The sequence below is a fragment of the Mytilus californianus genome, unplaced genomic scaffold, assembly GCF_021869535.1.
Source record: "Mytilus californianus isolate M0D057914Y unplaced genomic scaffold, xbMytCali1.0.p SCAF_1, whole genome shotgun sequence".
In the NCBI taxonomy this organism is placed as follows: domain Eukaryota; kingdom Metazoa; phylum Mollusca; class Bivalvia; order Mytilida; family Mytilidae; genus Mytilus; species Mytilus californianus.
The window spans coordinates 59851728-59868089 of NW_026262581.1; the positions used below are offsets into that span (position 1 = coordinate 59851728).

At 31.4% G+C, this 16362-nt stretch overlaps 1 protein-coding gene across 1 annotated transcript in view; it reads right to left on the reverse strand.

Annotated features, from left to right (window-relative positions):
• Positions 1 to 196: 196 nt before the first annotated feature.
• The window catches only part of LOC127704911 (pre-rRNA-processing protein TSR1 homolog), a 40603-nt gene continuing 24437 nt past the window's right edge, over positions 197 to 16362 (reverse strand). Inside the window, exons 6-19 of the mRNA XM_052209148.1 lie at positions 16033 to 16103; positions 14577 to 14733; positions 14085 to 14249; positions 13283 to 13427; positions 11791 to 11888; positions 10007 to 10108; positions 8877 to 8947; positions 8213 to 8450; positions 7514 to 7565; positions 6661 to 6866; positions 2843 to 2945; positions 2370 to 2510; positions 1323 to 1397; positions 197 to 418 (exon numbers count right to left, since the gene is read on the reverse strand). Of these exons, the coding sequence (XP_052065108.1) occupies positions 213 to 418; positions 1323 to 1397; positions 2370 to 2510; positions 2843 to 2945; positions 6661 to 6866; positions 7514 to 7565; positions 8213 to 8450; positions 8877 to 8947; positions 10007 to 10108; positions 11791 to 11888; positions 13283 to 13427; positions 14085 to 14249; positions 14577 to 14733; positions 16033 to 16103 (1830 nt within the window). The 3' untranslated portion in view covers positions 197 to 212. The remainder of the gene's footprint in view (positions 419 to 1322; positions 1398 to 2369; positions 2511 to 2842; positions 2946 to 6660; positions 6867 to 7513; positions 7566 to 8212; positions 8451 to 8876; positions 8948 to 10006; positions 10109 to 11790; positions 11889 to 13282; positions 13428 to 14084; positions 14250 to 14576; positions 14734 to 16032; positions 16104 to 16362) is intronic.

The window sequence follows — 16362 nt, forward strand, 5'->3', positions numbered from 1 at the left end:
AATTGACCCAGTAGTTTCAAAGAAATTTTTTGTAAAAGTTAACAGCCAACAGATGAAGGATGCCCAGTGATGAGAATAGCTAGCACTATCCCTTTTGCCCAGATGAATTAAAATACAGATATTCAAATACATGTAGAATAATTGGAAACCACGAAATAAAATAAAAGATGGACAGATGACATAGAAGAACTATAAATCAATTAAAATAGATTTTATTCAAACATTTGGTAAGCGGTGCCCTCTTCCTCCTCTTCTTCTGTTTCCATGGTATCAAGACTGAACTCTTTTATAACAGGAGGGGAATTTACATGTGGGTTGTAAGTCCATTTGGGGAACACCCGTTTGTACAAGTTCATTAAAACAGTGTCCTGTGATTTTAACTGTCCATCAAATACACACTTCATATGTCCATGAGTACCTGAAAAAAGAAAAGAATGCATGGTTTTAAAATCACAATAATAAACAGTTTTTATATCAGTGGCAAATTCAACCTATATTTTCTGCTGCTTCTTTAACATGAATGTAATATAAAAAAGACAACTGCTTTTTAAATCTTACTCAAATCATCCAAATAATTTTTGATTTATGTCAGACTTCTAATCTATGGTTACGTATAGTTTTCGATGGTCTTATTCCCATCCGCTACTTGACAAGCTCCTGAGACATACTGAATAGTTTACACACAGAACCAACCTATATTTTTGATTATTTGAGTAGGGGCACATTAAGGGGAAATCGATTAAAATTATGCATTATGGCTAACCGGATTAAATTTATTTTCTTTCATTGATCATCCATACTCAAGTCTCAATTATCAAGAAGTAGAGTATAATGACTGAATTATTCAGGCTACATTATGACAAGGACGTATATTTAGAGTGTTAGTTTTAAATCCTTTCTTATTGCTCACCCATCATTGCACCTCATCATTGGCACATGTTTATCTGATCATATACGAATGATGGCGGCTTTAGTTTAGAAACGGATTATTGTCTTGAAAATCGTCAATTTATGAGTATTATCATCTCTAAAAGACTTTTCAGCATTATAATGAATTATATGCTTGGTTTAAACATATCCCAACAGTTTTCTCGGGTAATTAATTCCTTTGTGTTTGAGGTCCACAGGTGTGCGATTACCTAATTCATTCACATAAGATTAGTTGACATTTAAGTGCGGAAAGTACAGTAACAGCCTTTGCAATAGGGCTTACAGGCACCTTGACCACACCATTTCTATTAAACTTGAAATAATGACTTCTTTGACACTGATTTAACCATTACACTTGAGACATTTATAAAATGAATAGTTAAATTATTTACCTAAGGGTTCTTTTATGTGGCCTCTTTTCCCCCATTTAGTTCTCAATTCTACAGGTTTAAACCAATCTATGTCCTCTGAAATATAAAATGTTTTAAAATTTAGTAAATAACTTATATACAAGATGTACCGTACCTTTCACTGAATGAACTGTAAATCTATAATCCATAATGCACATCAAGCCTTTCACAATAAATGGTCATGACAACAACATGAACCCAAATCAATTTCAAGCTTAGAGGTCAAATTTAAAGAAAAAAAGAATGTGAAGTTTTACAGAATTTAAAAAAAAGATTAGGGAAACATCAGCAATCACAAATATAACTCCACTATTTATATAGAGACAAATGAAGAAAAATCCTGCCTGTTATGTCAAGGAAATATTTGTTTACAAGCAAGATTGACATTTGTTTAATCACATAATCAGGATAACTGTAAATTTATCATTTGTGTTTCTCTTTCTTCGTTGGCTAAAATTTTAACACAGTTCAGATTTTCATTTTTTTTTTCTAAGCTCAATATTAATGAACAAGCATTAATGATAGTCCATTGATATCTGGTATGCTGTTGCCTTCAGCAGTACCGGTATATGAGAGTCCAGTCCCACAGATACATGTCCAAATGTTCAATTTTTCTGCACGCAATCGTTTCTGAATTAACAGTATCTTTTAGTCATGTTTCAGAGACTTGCTTTTTACATTGTTAAAATGTAAGGTTTCTGATTGTGTTTATAAAGAACCATTTTAACTAGACCATTGATATTTTGAATGTTGTTGCATAAACATTGGTGGATTAAAGTTTTTAAGCAGAATCCCCAAGTCATGCTACATATACTGTTGAAATGTTAGACTTTCTGATTAGGTGTGTTTATCAAGAAGTCATTACAAAAGACCATGGATTTTGGGTTAGATTTTCAGATTTAGATTTTGTATGCTCTTACATAAGCATTCATCAGCTGGAAAATGCCTAATTTTCTATTCTTAATACTCTACCTCACTTGAGATTTACTCATCTCAAATATGTTTTAATAATTGCTACTCATCACTTACCTCGGTTAAAAAACATAAATCTGACAACTGCAGATCTCTTGTTGATTTTAAATGGTAATCCAGATAAGACAGTTCTTTTTGTTACAATTCTGTTTGGGTTGACTGAATGTAGAGAACCAGTAGCTACCAGTTCATGTTCCCCTGTTGAAATAGAATATATAATTCAAAATTCAAAATACACCTGATTACCACAGTATATATTATGTAAACCTCAAACTAACATCCAACCACAGTGGTTTTTTTGTGTTGTTCGTTAGGGTTTTTGTTTTTGTTGTTGCAAAAACTGTAAATGAATGAATAGAATTGTTGTGTATCATATCTTATATCTCCCTTTACACAAAACTGCAAAGTATTTTTGTACATTCAAATGCAAACAGTTGGTATGTTTTTTATATACAAATTCTAAGTATTTAATTAATTATAAATATTGCCTTTTTCATCTTAAAAAAAAGAATCATGGGATAAATTCATACCTGAGTAAGTTTCTTTAAACACTAAAACTGAGGCAGGAGGAAACATGGTTGGTGCATATACTGTTGCTATAGTTACAGTATCTGATGGCAAAAATCTATCAAACTAAAGAATACAGTAAACCATTAATTAAATGTATTTCAATAAATGACCACATTAACTTAAAGATCATCATTAGACTGCATGCAGTGTTCTGCACAGAAATTTTGAAAACATTCCATTCCACTTAAAATAAAATGCTCCGCTGGGGCCCAGCTTGATACGACCGCAGAGGTCGAACCCTGAACAGTTGGGGCAAGTATGGACACAACATTCAAGCTTGATACAGCACTGAATTTGGATTGTAATTAAATATTTGACACAGCATAGGTTTCTGACACAGAATGAAAGTGGTCTAAGAACTTAAAATTTTTTAATTTACCTATTCAAACCATATCATTATTATTTGCTTTCATATATAAATCAGAAATAACCAATTTAAAATGGAAAATTTAAAAAAAAAAAGGAAAAAAAAATCCCCCCCCCCCCCCCAAATTTTTTGAACCCCCTTATGATTCATCACCCCCAAACTCAATCCCAGCCTTCCCTTCGTGGTATGGTACCTTGCAGTACAATTTCAGAGAGATCCATACACTTGAACACAAGTTATTGTCTGGAAACTAGAAAAATGCTTGTTTTTTGGCCCCTTTTTGGCCCCAAATTCCTAAACATTTAGGGCAATTAACCCCAAACTCAAACCCAGCTTTCCCTTTGTGATATGGAACCTTGCAGTACAATTTCATAAAGATCCATACACTTACACACAAGTTATTGTCCTGAAACTAGAAAAATGCTTGTTTTTTTGCCCTTTTATGGCCCCTAATTACTAAACTTTTGAGAGAATTCCCCCCAAAATCAATCCCAGCCTTCCCTTTGTGGTATGGTACCTTGCAGTACAATTTCAGAGAGATCCATACACTTGAACACAAGTTATTGTCTGGAAACTAGAAAAATGCTTATTTTTGGCCCCTTTTTGGCCCCTTATTCCTAAACTTTTTGGGCAATTACCCCCAAACTCAATTCCAGCTTTCCCTTTGTGATATGGAACCTTTTTGTACAATTTCATAAAGATCCATACACTTACACACAAGTTATTGTCACGAAACTAGAAAAATGTTTGTTTTTTGCCCCTTTTTGGCCCCTAATTCCTAAAATTTGGAGGCAATTACCCCCAAAATCAATCCCAGCATTCCCTTTGTGTTATGAAACCTTGTGATACAATGTCAGAGAGATCCATACACTTACACACAAGTAATTGTCATGAAACAAGAAAAATGCTTGTTTTTTGCCCCTTTTTGGCCCCTAATTCCTAAAATTTGGAGGCAATTACCCTCAAAATCAATCCCAGCATTCCCTTTGTGATATGGAACCTTGTGGTACAATGTCAGAGAGATCAATACACTTACACACAAGTTATGTCTGGAAGTTACAAAAATGCTTATTTTTGGCCCCTAATTCCTTAACTGTTGGTACCATAACCCCCAAAATCAATCCCCACCTTCCTTTTGTGGTATTGAACCTTATGGTAAAATTTCATTGAGATCCATTCACTTAAACTAAAGTAAGAGTGCTAAAACTAATGTGTCTTCGGACGACGACGATGACGACGACGCAGACTACGCCAACGTCATACCAATATACGATCACAAAAATGTTTTTGCGGTCGTATAAAAATATTCAATGGGCAAAGTTTCAAATGATATCTTTTCTTGCATTAACGACTTTTTTTTTAAAAAATTTATGTAAAGTAAATTAGTAACATGTGATATGTTCAAATTATAATGTGTATATGATTATGTTTTTTTTTTTATCTGTTCCATATTTGGTGGTTATATATCAATGAGACAGCTACCTATTGTCAATCAACCAAAAACACATCTATAGATTAACATACAGTCTTCAAGAACAGACAAGTGTTTATACAATATGTAAAGTACTAGTTTAGTTTAAACATATTTTATTGCTAAATACAGTGATTTTGCTAGGGCTCGTCACTTTCGTAATTTACGAAACTGTTCTCAAAATGACGAAAGTATTTCAAATCAATTTTGTCACTTAAATTTGGAAAGTGTAAAAATATTTTCGCATGAAAATGCTATAATTCTACCTGTTTACATGTTTCTGACAAGTTTATGACCATCAGCTAATTAACATTTACAACAGGTGTTATAAAGTTGTGATTACAGATAATCTGCTTATTGCCATCGGATGGGTCACTAATCCGGTTAATTATTTTCCCCAGTAAAATTAGTCAGTGTGCATTTTAATTTCAATATTTCTCAAGGCCAACAACCAGATTTTGCAGTTCACTCGTAGTTTCGTCATTTGAACAAAATTGTTTTCCCCCGGACAATTCGCTTTTTAATTTCAATATTTCTAAAACGAACATAACTTGCAGTTCGTTTGTCGTAGTTTCGTCAGATGATCGTATTTTCGTCATCTTTGATATAAAACGTTCAATTTCGATTAAAAAGATAGAACTTTATTCAAAACGTTCAGAAATGTTTTCACGTTAAAAACTTCCATCAACATCAACGAGTCTAACAGGTGCTTCCTTTACGATATACTGTGCATGCGTGAAAGTATTCCTATGAATTTATACACACTAAAACGTAAAATATGAAATAAATTTAGTGCCAAAATAAATGAGAGAGACAAATATAGCTCTTACTTAGCAAATTGAAATCAAAAAAATGATAATTTCCTGCCTTTTTTAAAACACGAACCAATCCGTAGATGAATCCGGATTCATTCTGAATTTATTATCTACTCGTCACTTCCCGTTTACATTTCATTTGAAAATCGAAAGTAAACGTGATCAATTCTCGATTTACAATTTAGTTATTGGATTCGTTCCAGTTGAATTTGTACAAATCCTTGGTTCCAACTTTATAGAAATTAATTCAAAATATCGATTTAAACATTTTGTAAGGATAATGATTATGCAGTGTAATAGTCTTACAAAGTTCTACAAGTTCATTTATACTGTGATTCCTGGTTTTAAAAAAAGGAACCCAACTTTTGTTGATCAGGAATGTCCCCTGAAACTAATTGAAGTAAAACTTTGAACTAGATTTTCAGATCTTTTATCCTAATCTTCATATTTAAGTGACACATCAGTCAAATCATGTAATTAGTCCTCCAAAGTCTGACAAAGATGTATAGTTAGTAATATACATACATCCTTGGTCCCTTGCTGTTACCCAAAATAATGTTGATTTTCATCTCGCGCAAAAGTGACTAAAGCCCTCAAAATCCTAGCTTAAACCCAGCTAAATATCAGCAAAATGGATGAGACACAAGTAAATCATACTGATGAAGTCTTCTCCATATTACAATACAAGTATATATACAATAATAAAATTATGAGCATGCATGTAAAGCGAACAAATTCATTAAATATTATACGAACTATAAATAAAAACAAGAAAAGAACAAGAAGAATGGAAAAGGAGGAAAAGAAAAAGAAGCAAATCATATTTTCTGTGATGTTGACTTAGGTTTGATGGTGATAATCATCTGTGCCAGTAGCAATACCACTTTATGAAGGTACTAGAAATCTGTTAGACCTTTTAATAAAATCTTGAACATGTAAAGTACTAAAGTGACATGTGTCTAGAAAAACTAAAAATTATTATAGCATTCAACACCTTGAAGTTCTAAAAGAAATACCAAAATGATGTTTTTAAATAACAATACATAGGACTATTATAATTCTCTTCTTTACAGAGATTTTTAATATCTATGAGAACCTCCAGATGTTTTGTCCCACTTGGCTTACCTTGTGTTTTGTACCATTTGTATGTTGTGAGAACACAGGACATGCTGAAAACCTCCTATAACCAACATGAAAGATCAGTCTTTCTTTAGACTTAATTGGTTTAGTGTAAAAACTGTTCTTCTTGATCATGAAGTTTAGAACAGATATTTTCTGTTCATGTTTCAACAGACCAAATACTACTACAGGGTTCCCTGGTTTGTAGGATTCTGAAAACATATAATAAATACTTATGTAGAAATTGAATAAATAACTTCTGAACATGGCATTCTAGAAAATTACATCCATCAATTGTAATATTCTGTTTCGTGTTAAATATTCTTTTAAGCCTCAAAAATAATAGAAGTCCATTATAAAATAGAATGTAATTGATAATTGTTAAAATCAAAATATTTTTTAATCTATTATTTTTCAAATTATTGTACATTCCATTAAAAAGAATGTAATTGATAACTGTTAAAATCAAAATATTTTTTAATCTATCATTTTTCAAATTATTGTACAAATGTACCACTTTTTTTCATACAGATTTTCAAAACTGTTCTTTGCCATGACTATCTCCAATAGGAAGCATTTAGCAGATTTATTTCCTACTATTACTATAGATTCATTTTTATTTGTGGGATACACATTTTTGTGGATTAGGTGGGTAAAGATGAATCTCAAATTTAAATGTTCGACAAAAAACAACTTTTCTATAAGCTTGTATGCAGACTTTGGCAAAACCATGAAATCAAATATCCATGAAAATGCAATTTTCCATCAATCCATGAAAAATTGTTACACTTGAAAATAAGTGAATCCACAGAAGCTACATCAAAGAAATAGTATAGAAAATTATTTCACTCATTCTTACCCATAAATTCTTTGGGGACATTTGCAATATGAACAGTGATATACCATCCAGGCTAAAAGAAAAAAGATGAATTAAGATTATTCTCTAGTTTATAAAACATATCCATATTTAAGAAGTTGTAAGAACACAGATTCATTAGTATTTGCAGCATACCATTTTGGGTGGGTATCATGAGTTTAGGCAAACCACTTCTTCAGTTATTGAACAATTCCTCCTTCCACAAATAAATGAATCACAGACAAACTCGTGGTATGTAACTTATATAAAATAATATAAAATCAGGAGTAATTAAACAAAACTATATCTTATAAATTAACTTTCTTTTAACTAAACTTTTGATATTTTAGTCATCTTAAAATATTAACAATAATGATCTATAAAATTCATACGATTTTGGAAAGACAGCTGTGTGTTAGAGAGAGGAATACCTCCATCGCATCCCCCATTTTTCTGTTTCCTTTGATGTCCTTTCTCCCAATATCTCTAATTCCCTCTTCCATTTGTCATGACAGGCATAATATACATAATCTAGTCTTAATTTTATACTTGAAATTTTTTCTTTCCATCAGTTTAAAAAAATTGACAAATTTACATAGATTAGAAAACAAATAATGAAGCATTTTCATAGCTTTAGCAACAACAATGAATAATTTGACAAATTAAAAAATTTATCCAAAACACTTTTTAATGATAGCTCACCAAAGCTCCACCATCGGATTCAACATTCATCACACGTTTCTTAGTCTGACGGAAATTTGCAAACTGATAAATCCTGGCATAATCTAATGGTAAGTTTTCCTTTGGATCCCAAGGGGAAGTTCTGAAACTTTTTAATCCACGATATCGAGTAAATCTTTCCCTAGCAGTCCTTTCCATTGGTGTATCTACCTCATCAGGAAACATTACATGTAATCTCTCTTCCTTTATCTTTGCTAGCCTAAAATAAAATTCCATCAGAACTGATTTTTAAAAATCATAATCAAATGATTGAAGTCATAACTTTATATTTATCTTTAGTAAAAAAAAGTAATGAAATAAATTTACTTTATTTTAAACATCTTAAGCTTTTTTATATAAATGTTGATGGTTCTACTTGACTTTACATAAAAAAAAGGAAAGAATAGGTGTCCATAGGACACTGTGCCTCACTTGCACTATCACCTTTAAATGTTTTGCTAATATTTTCAACTTGAATAAGCGAATACCACAAATAACTTGAAAAAAAACTTCTGAGTAAGATAGTGATTATTATCCATATTTTATTCCAAACATCAACATATTATTGGTCTTAAAGTCAATACCACTCAGTTAAAAAGATTAGGAATTGGAATATACAATTTTACAAATAAATAATTATTCTTGCATATTTTTCTCTTCATCTAAATCCATTGTCTCATCATATCGAGCATCTTCATCAGCCTCTGTCACAGTCAACTGTAAATAAGATCAATGTAGGTTTAAACTGCATGTTTACACATTCAAATTTTCAGAGAAGATAGTGAAGCAATCACAAAGGACCCTGCAAGGGGTGTTTGAGTTAAACAGCATTGTATCATAGGTCAAATTTATTTGTTCAGTGTATGTTCACTGGTGTTAATATGTCCTTTGAGTTAAGCTATTTCAGTTGATATTTTATAGTGTGTCTTTCTATGTTGTGATGTTACACTATTGTTTCAGAAAAAGGGTGAAGGTTTGGTACCATTAAAACGTTTAAACCCGCTGCATTTGTTTGCACCTGTCCTAAATCAGGAATCTGATGTTCAGTAGTTGTTGTTTGTTGATTTGGTTCATAAGTGTTTCTCGTTTTTTATGTAGATTAGACCGTTGGTTTTCCCGTTTGAATGGTTTTATACTAGTAATTTTTGGGGCCCTTTATAGCTTACTGTTCGGTGTTTGCCAAGGCTCCGTGTTGAAGACCATACTTTGACCTATAATGGTTTACTTTTATAAATTTTGACTTGGATGGAGAGTTGTCTCATTGGCACTCATACCACATCTTCTTATATCTATTTTAGACAATGATCATTAATGTACAATTTTCTTCCAAGCATGGGACACAAATTATAGTAGTGTTGAATTATAATCCCAAGTTTCATCCCTGAATTCCAAGGAGTTTTAAAGTTAAAGAGATGAATTGATGTATTTACAGGGGTAGCTAAGTTGTACTAAATTTTTTACCACAACTTTAAATGTACAGTATTCATCAATGCATGCAACACACATTCTAGTAGTCATGCACTGAACTCAGGTACACAGAGGAGTCGCTAAGTTGAAACTAAGCATTTGACAATGTATTTCAATGAACTGTTTTCTTCTTGTATGAAAAATATCTTCTACTATTGTTAAATAATCAGGCCTTAGGTACAGTGACACATGTTTTAACTTTTACTAATAACCTTTTTTAACAGTACCTAAGAGATATAGTGACACATGATATCCTACTGACAATATACATGTATCATATATATTATTTATATATTATATCCTACTTACAGTCTCAAATTCTTCATTGTCACTTTCATTATCACCTGATTCATCTTCATCTACTCCTTGCATTTCATCATCTTCTTCATCACTTTCTTCATCTAGCTGTGACTACAAATAGTTATGTATCTTTTTATCAAATACTATATGGTTCAGTTTGAAAATTATGTTCTTGTCTATACAAATCAGGCAATTTTAAAAATCTAAAAATCTAAAAACTCTATCATTTAAAGACTTCATATACCACATCTCCTTATTTGTATATTAATCAATTATGCAGTACTGGTGTTTCATTTCATTTTCTAGACATGAAAGATACTATAAACCTGGTTTTTTTTTGGTATTTTTTGCTGTTTTTCTTTTTGGCTATGGTGTTTGTTTTTATTGGACTTATGATTTTTGATTGCACCCTTGACTTTTTATTATAGACATGTATGATTTGAAAACAAGAATGTGTCCATAGCACACGGATGCCCCACTCGCACTATCATTTTCTATGTTCAGTGGACCGTGAAATTGGGGTCAAAAATCTAATTTGGCAATAAAATTAGAAAGATCATATCATAGGGAACATGTGTACTAAGTTTCCAGTTGATTGGACTTCAACTTCATCAAAAATGGGACAGACGGACGAACGGACGAAAGGACACATAGACCGAAAAATATAATGCCCTCTACTATCGTAGGTGGGGCATAAAAATCAGTAGAAAACTCTAGTCATCTTTTTAGGCAGTTTACTTGGTACAGTGCTTTCTAAACAATTAATTGTGTCATGCAAGTCTATCTCAACAGATTCTTTAATTTCAACATTCAGAAAAGTGTTGAATTAAAATAATCGAGCTTACCTGAAATGTTCATTAATAACTATATAGTTAAACAGAAAATGCTTCTATTGCTCTTTGGAAATTACTCTATGCATGTCTGAATTTAAAAATACTCAAATTTATTAAAGCTTTAGGGGGCCTTGGTGGCCGAGTGGTCTAAGTAGTCGAACTACTGTATCACTAGCCAGTCAACACTGAGGTTGTGAGTTCGAATTCCGCACAGGGCAGGTGCACTCGACTCCAATCTTAACAAACTAGGATTGTCAGTTTTCCTACCGAAGGTCGGTGGTTCTCTCCTGCTTCCTCCACCAATAAAAACTGACTGCCACGAAATAGCACAATAGTGTTGAAAGTGGCGTTTAACACCAATCAATCAATCAATCAATATTACAGCTATAGTACTGTCAAATGTTTTCTTGATAAGCCCATTTAAAAGCTATCTTGAAAAGTAGTTAAAAACAGTGGCAATCTGACCTCATCTTAGGGATCTGGTTATCTCATTAACAAGATATACACCTTTTTTAATCTTCAAAATGTAATCATTGGTCAGCTATTAAGTTTAAATAAAATATGACTATATTTCAACAGATTTTTCTAAACATGTAATGGATTACTGGCACAATACCAAGTTTAGCAAGAAACTTTTCATAGGATTTGAAAAGTGTGTACACTAGGAAATTCTGAAACATAGGAAATGTTCACTATTACTAAAAACAAACAGCATATATGATAAAATCTGAAACTTTAGCCCCTCACAGAACAGTAAATTTTGGTTCTTCCAATATATTCTTATTGAAATGTGTCGAATAATCAGACAGGACGTCATTGTACTAGTTATACATCCAGCTCATTCAAACAGACTCCAACTTGAGACAAGCTTTATGGTTATATGATACAAATCCAGGAAATTATAGCATTACAATATCCCAGGATAGGTGCAGACTCTTTTGGGAAAATAAAGAAACTTACATCATTATCTTCATCACTATCTACAATCCATGAAGCCTGATATTCTGAGGTACCTTTAGGAACTTTCTTTACAACCTTCTTCTTTGCATTCTTATCAGCTAAAAAACAAATGTATTCAATCAATATAGATTTGTGCCAATGAACAAAACAGGAAAAATATTTCTTCCCACTAACTATTTAAATTTTCAACAAAGCTAAACCTAAGGCTTGAGTGTAATATATTTGTTTTATTTTTAAATAGGTGTTACTAGTGTAGCAGGGTCATCTTTCCCTTCCACAGCACCTAAGATCACATCCCATTTTGCAGTGATTAGTTTTGTTGTCATTAATTTTTTGTCTAGTGTTTTAGACTGCTGTTAATCTATATTTTTTCTTTTGGTAATTGTGTTTTTCAGATAGGATTTTTGGTTGCCTTTTGGTATCTTCTGCCTTATATTTTAACTAAAGGTAGCAGTATATTTTTCAAGTTGTATGATAAATGACCGACTCTAATGTAATGTAAAATTTTGGACCCTTAACAATTCAGTGGTTGAATCACATTCTTTATGACATTTAAATGACATAGGGTCAAACATTTACATCCGTTTGAGGTCAGAAAACCGTACAAAGTGCAATTTTCAACACCAATGAGATACAGTTGTTCAGTCTTCAATATACTAGTTCAAAATTTCTTAGTTTTTTTTTAAAGTTAAATGTTGAAAAAATCTGTATGTTTTCTCAATAGCCAGGTGACTGAAGGATCAGAAATCATTACTATGTAAAGCATTATATCATGTTTTTAAGTCCAAAGTTACCATGATATGTGTCAATCTTTGCATGTCTGACCTCTGCCATTCATACCTATTTAATTTATTATAATATGATATCTTTACAGCAGATGTATTAGAGGCAATTTTCCTATACTAATGGCAGCAGCACTTTTTTCCAGCCGAATGATGAATGTCTTATATTCTTGATCAACAGTTTTATATCATTGGTTGCGTGAAAGATTTAAATTTTATTCCAAAAAGCTATGTAATAATTTAAATTTTTGTTAAAAAAAACTTATTTAAGTGCCAGTCTTTGTAAGAATCAGGCAATTTAGAAAAAAATCAAAACATGGTCCAAAAAAACCCACTGACCTAACCATCCTATTTTGAAGTTACCCTCATCCTGAGTTAGAACTGGTTGGTCTTTTGTTTCTGCTGTCTGGTAATTCCAGAAATCTCTACATAACTTTTGGTTAGAATGATAGCAAATTAAGGAGTTAGCTCCCCTTAATTTTTAATTTCTAATGCATTTCAACTAAGTTATATCTTGAATTACCAGAACAGGACAAGGAAACAAATGTTATATTCGTGCACCATTATACAATTTGAACATAAATTAATGTCAACTTGAGTGGGTTTTAGTTTGTCATGTTTTAACCACTGCCTGATTCTTAGACAGATTGGCACTTAACATCAACAGTCTTTCTTACTAACTAAATAAAATTTATTTATATAAAACATACCTTCAGCTAATTCTTCATCTGTAGGCCATGTTTGTTCTCCTTCCATTGGGTCAGGGACATTTTCACTTTCTAATGACTCTTGTTGTGAAGGATTAACTTTATCTAATACAGTCACGTAGCCTTCTGATTCTGACATTTCTGTATCCTAAAAATATAGGAGTTTTATTTCATTATGCCTCATGAAAATCATTTAATCTTAATCCAATGGTGGCATGCAGTACTGAGTAGCTATACTTATACTTACAGACACTTAAAATTTATTTTGTTTTCAATAGCATTTGGCAGAAATTATATTTATATATTAGAATAAACCTAAATTCACTTTTTGCATTTTTCTTAATAAAAACTTTTTCAGAAAATGGAAGATCATTGGCCTTATTTATAGTAATGACAAAAGCGTTATAAAAAATATGTCCATTCCAAATTCTCACTCATAAATTTACTGCATTTAATGTTCTGTATCAGAAATTGCATTTTGAATTTGAATCATTTTTCACTCATCACTGTCAGTACTTTGTTCAAAATTTAGAACATATATAATCCTGTATTTTTCCCAGTTACAGGTCATTTGCTAAATTCTACTTTGGCAAGATTATGAATTCCAAATTCACATAACTTTAAAAAGTGAATCAGATACTTTCATCATCAATAACATTTGCTAACATATTTCATCAATATATAAAAGCAAACTGAGAGCAGTGCATACTTCTGTTAAATATAAGGAAAACAAAACTAATCTAAACTAAACTGTATGTGTAACTATTATTTTAAGTACTGATGCCAAAATCACCAAATACCTTACCTGACCAGCAATTCCCCTAGATTTCTGATTCTGTGAGTATGGATCTTTAACAGCATCGATCTGTAACATCTGGAAGTCGCCCCAGCCTGGTATATGGACTAGACTGTTAACAGACAGGTTCTGACATCTCAAATATCCACTTACTTTTAATGTTCCAACCTCACTCTGCAAATTACAAAAAACACATACAAGTTCTTACAAACATATCATATATTATCGATTAAAAAATACACAAACTATTTCTTTTATAATTAATACAAACAAAATTGAGAAAAATAGAAATATATTGCTATACACAAAGCAAAACATGATGGTGAAAAATACATCTAGAATTCATTTCTTGTCATTACTTTTATATTTCAACCATTTTGAAAGAATACATTACACAAGAAATTATAATTTCATGCCAAAAATACATAATCTTTTCTAATCTTTTTTATTGCATATCAATAAGATCTAGGATTTAACATTACATGCTAAATAAATACAGACCTCTTCATTAGGTAACTCAAACTGAATATCCTCTGCAAGTAAATGTGGACGATATTCTCTGTTGAAAATGGGTCTTAACTTCTGGTTGGTAATTAATCGTAACATCAGCAATGCATCTTGAGTGCTGTCAATTGAATGGTACTTATCTCCTGGAAATCTATTAATAAAAAATATGTTTTAAACTTATTTTGTCATTTTTGTAAGAAATATCTATGAGTTCCTCAATTTTCTTGAATTTCATTTCTAAAGGATCTTGTGAGAATTTAAAATTAACTTTTCCTGCTAGCTGCCAAAAGTGATATCATGACACCCGTGTGTTTCAACAGTCGCTCTCTTCATATGTAATTTCAATTCTAACAATTCAGTTTTCTATAAAATTTCATATATCCTTTTTCAATGAACAATTCAAATACAAGAAACATCAACAAAATCTTCATCTGTTTGAATACTAAATCATTGTAGTTGTAAAGTGAGTCTTTTTCATTAAGAAACAAGAATGTGTCCATAGTACACTGATGCCCCACTCGCACTATCATTTTCTATGTTCAGTGGACCGTGAAATTGGGGTCAAAACTCTTAATTTGGCATTAGAATTAGAAAGATCATATCATAGGGAACATGTGTACTAAGATTGAAGTTGATTGGACTTCAACTTCATCAAAAAATACCTTGACCAAAAACTTTAACCTGAAGCGGGACAGACAGACAAACAGACGGACGAACGAACAGACGCACAGACCGAAAAACAGTGGGGCATAACAATTGATGCCATATTCAAGACTAAATATCAAACTGACAGCGCAAATACACCTTATCGCTATGTTGTCTGCCATTATTGGACATCACAAAGGTTTCAATAAATTTTGACTTTTAAAATTAATGAAGCCACAAAGGAAAAGTGATTGTTGTATCACATCTATTGTTCAAGTGTCACAGATTCCCAAATAGTGACAAGGTCTATTAACTTAAAATATCAAATCTCTTATTACTTAGTTTTTTGAAGGGTTCATTCATTCAAATTTGTTTGGTTTCCTATTTTTTTAAATACCTAATAAAAGATGTGACTATGTAATTGATTATTACTTTTGTATATTAGGTAGTCATACACTTTCTGTAATTGTTCTGTATGATAATAGCATGAAGTATCTCGTATTCAATGCAATTAAAAGTGTTTCCTTTTGTTCATCTGGTATGGAGTATAGTTATTTAATCATTTATTTTTAAGGTAATATATCTTAAAAATTACTGTATAATTAATACTATATCTATATGTATATGCTCGGAAATGGGCCCTTTAATTGGATTCAATAAATATTCTTCTTATTCTTATTCATCAAATGCCATTTATAACTTTAGAGTGACTTGCTATTTATAATTGCATATCTCCATGTCGATTGATTCCTCGAATAAAATTACAGGGTTTGAGCTCGTAAAAAAAAGAGGTCCTACCACTTACCTTTTATCTATCCTCTTTTGTATCGATTTCTTCACATCACTTTGTTTTTTATGGGGAATAGATTTCAATCCCTGAAATTAAAAGTATATATTTGTATAATTAACAGTTATGCCATGAGTGCATGATATCTACAGACCATTCAACAAAAATGAAAATATTTTAAAACTGAAAATAAAAGAATGTATCTTTTATTGATTGAAAATTTGATGTGATAAGACTTGGAGTATGAACAAGACACATCACAAATTATAATTTCTTGACAACAATGGAAAAGAAATATCTCATATATCTTGAATGTCAATTAAAAAATGGTCAAAAATAAAATGGAGC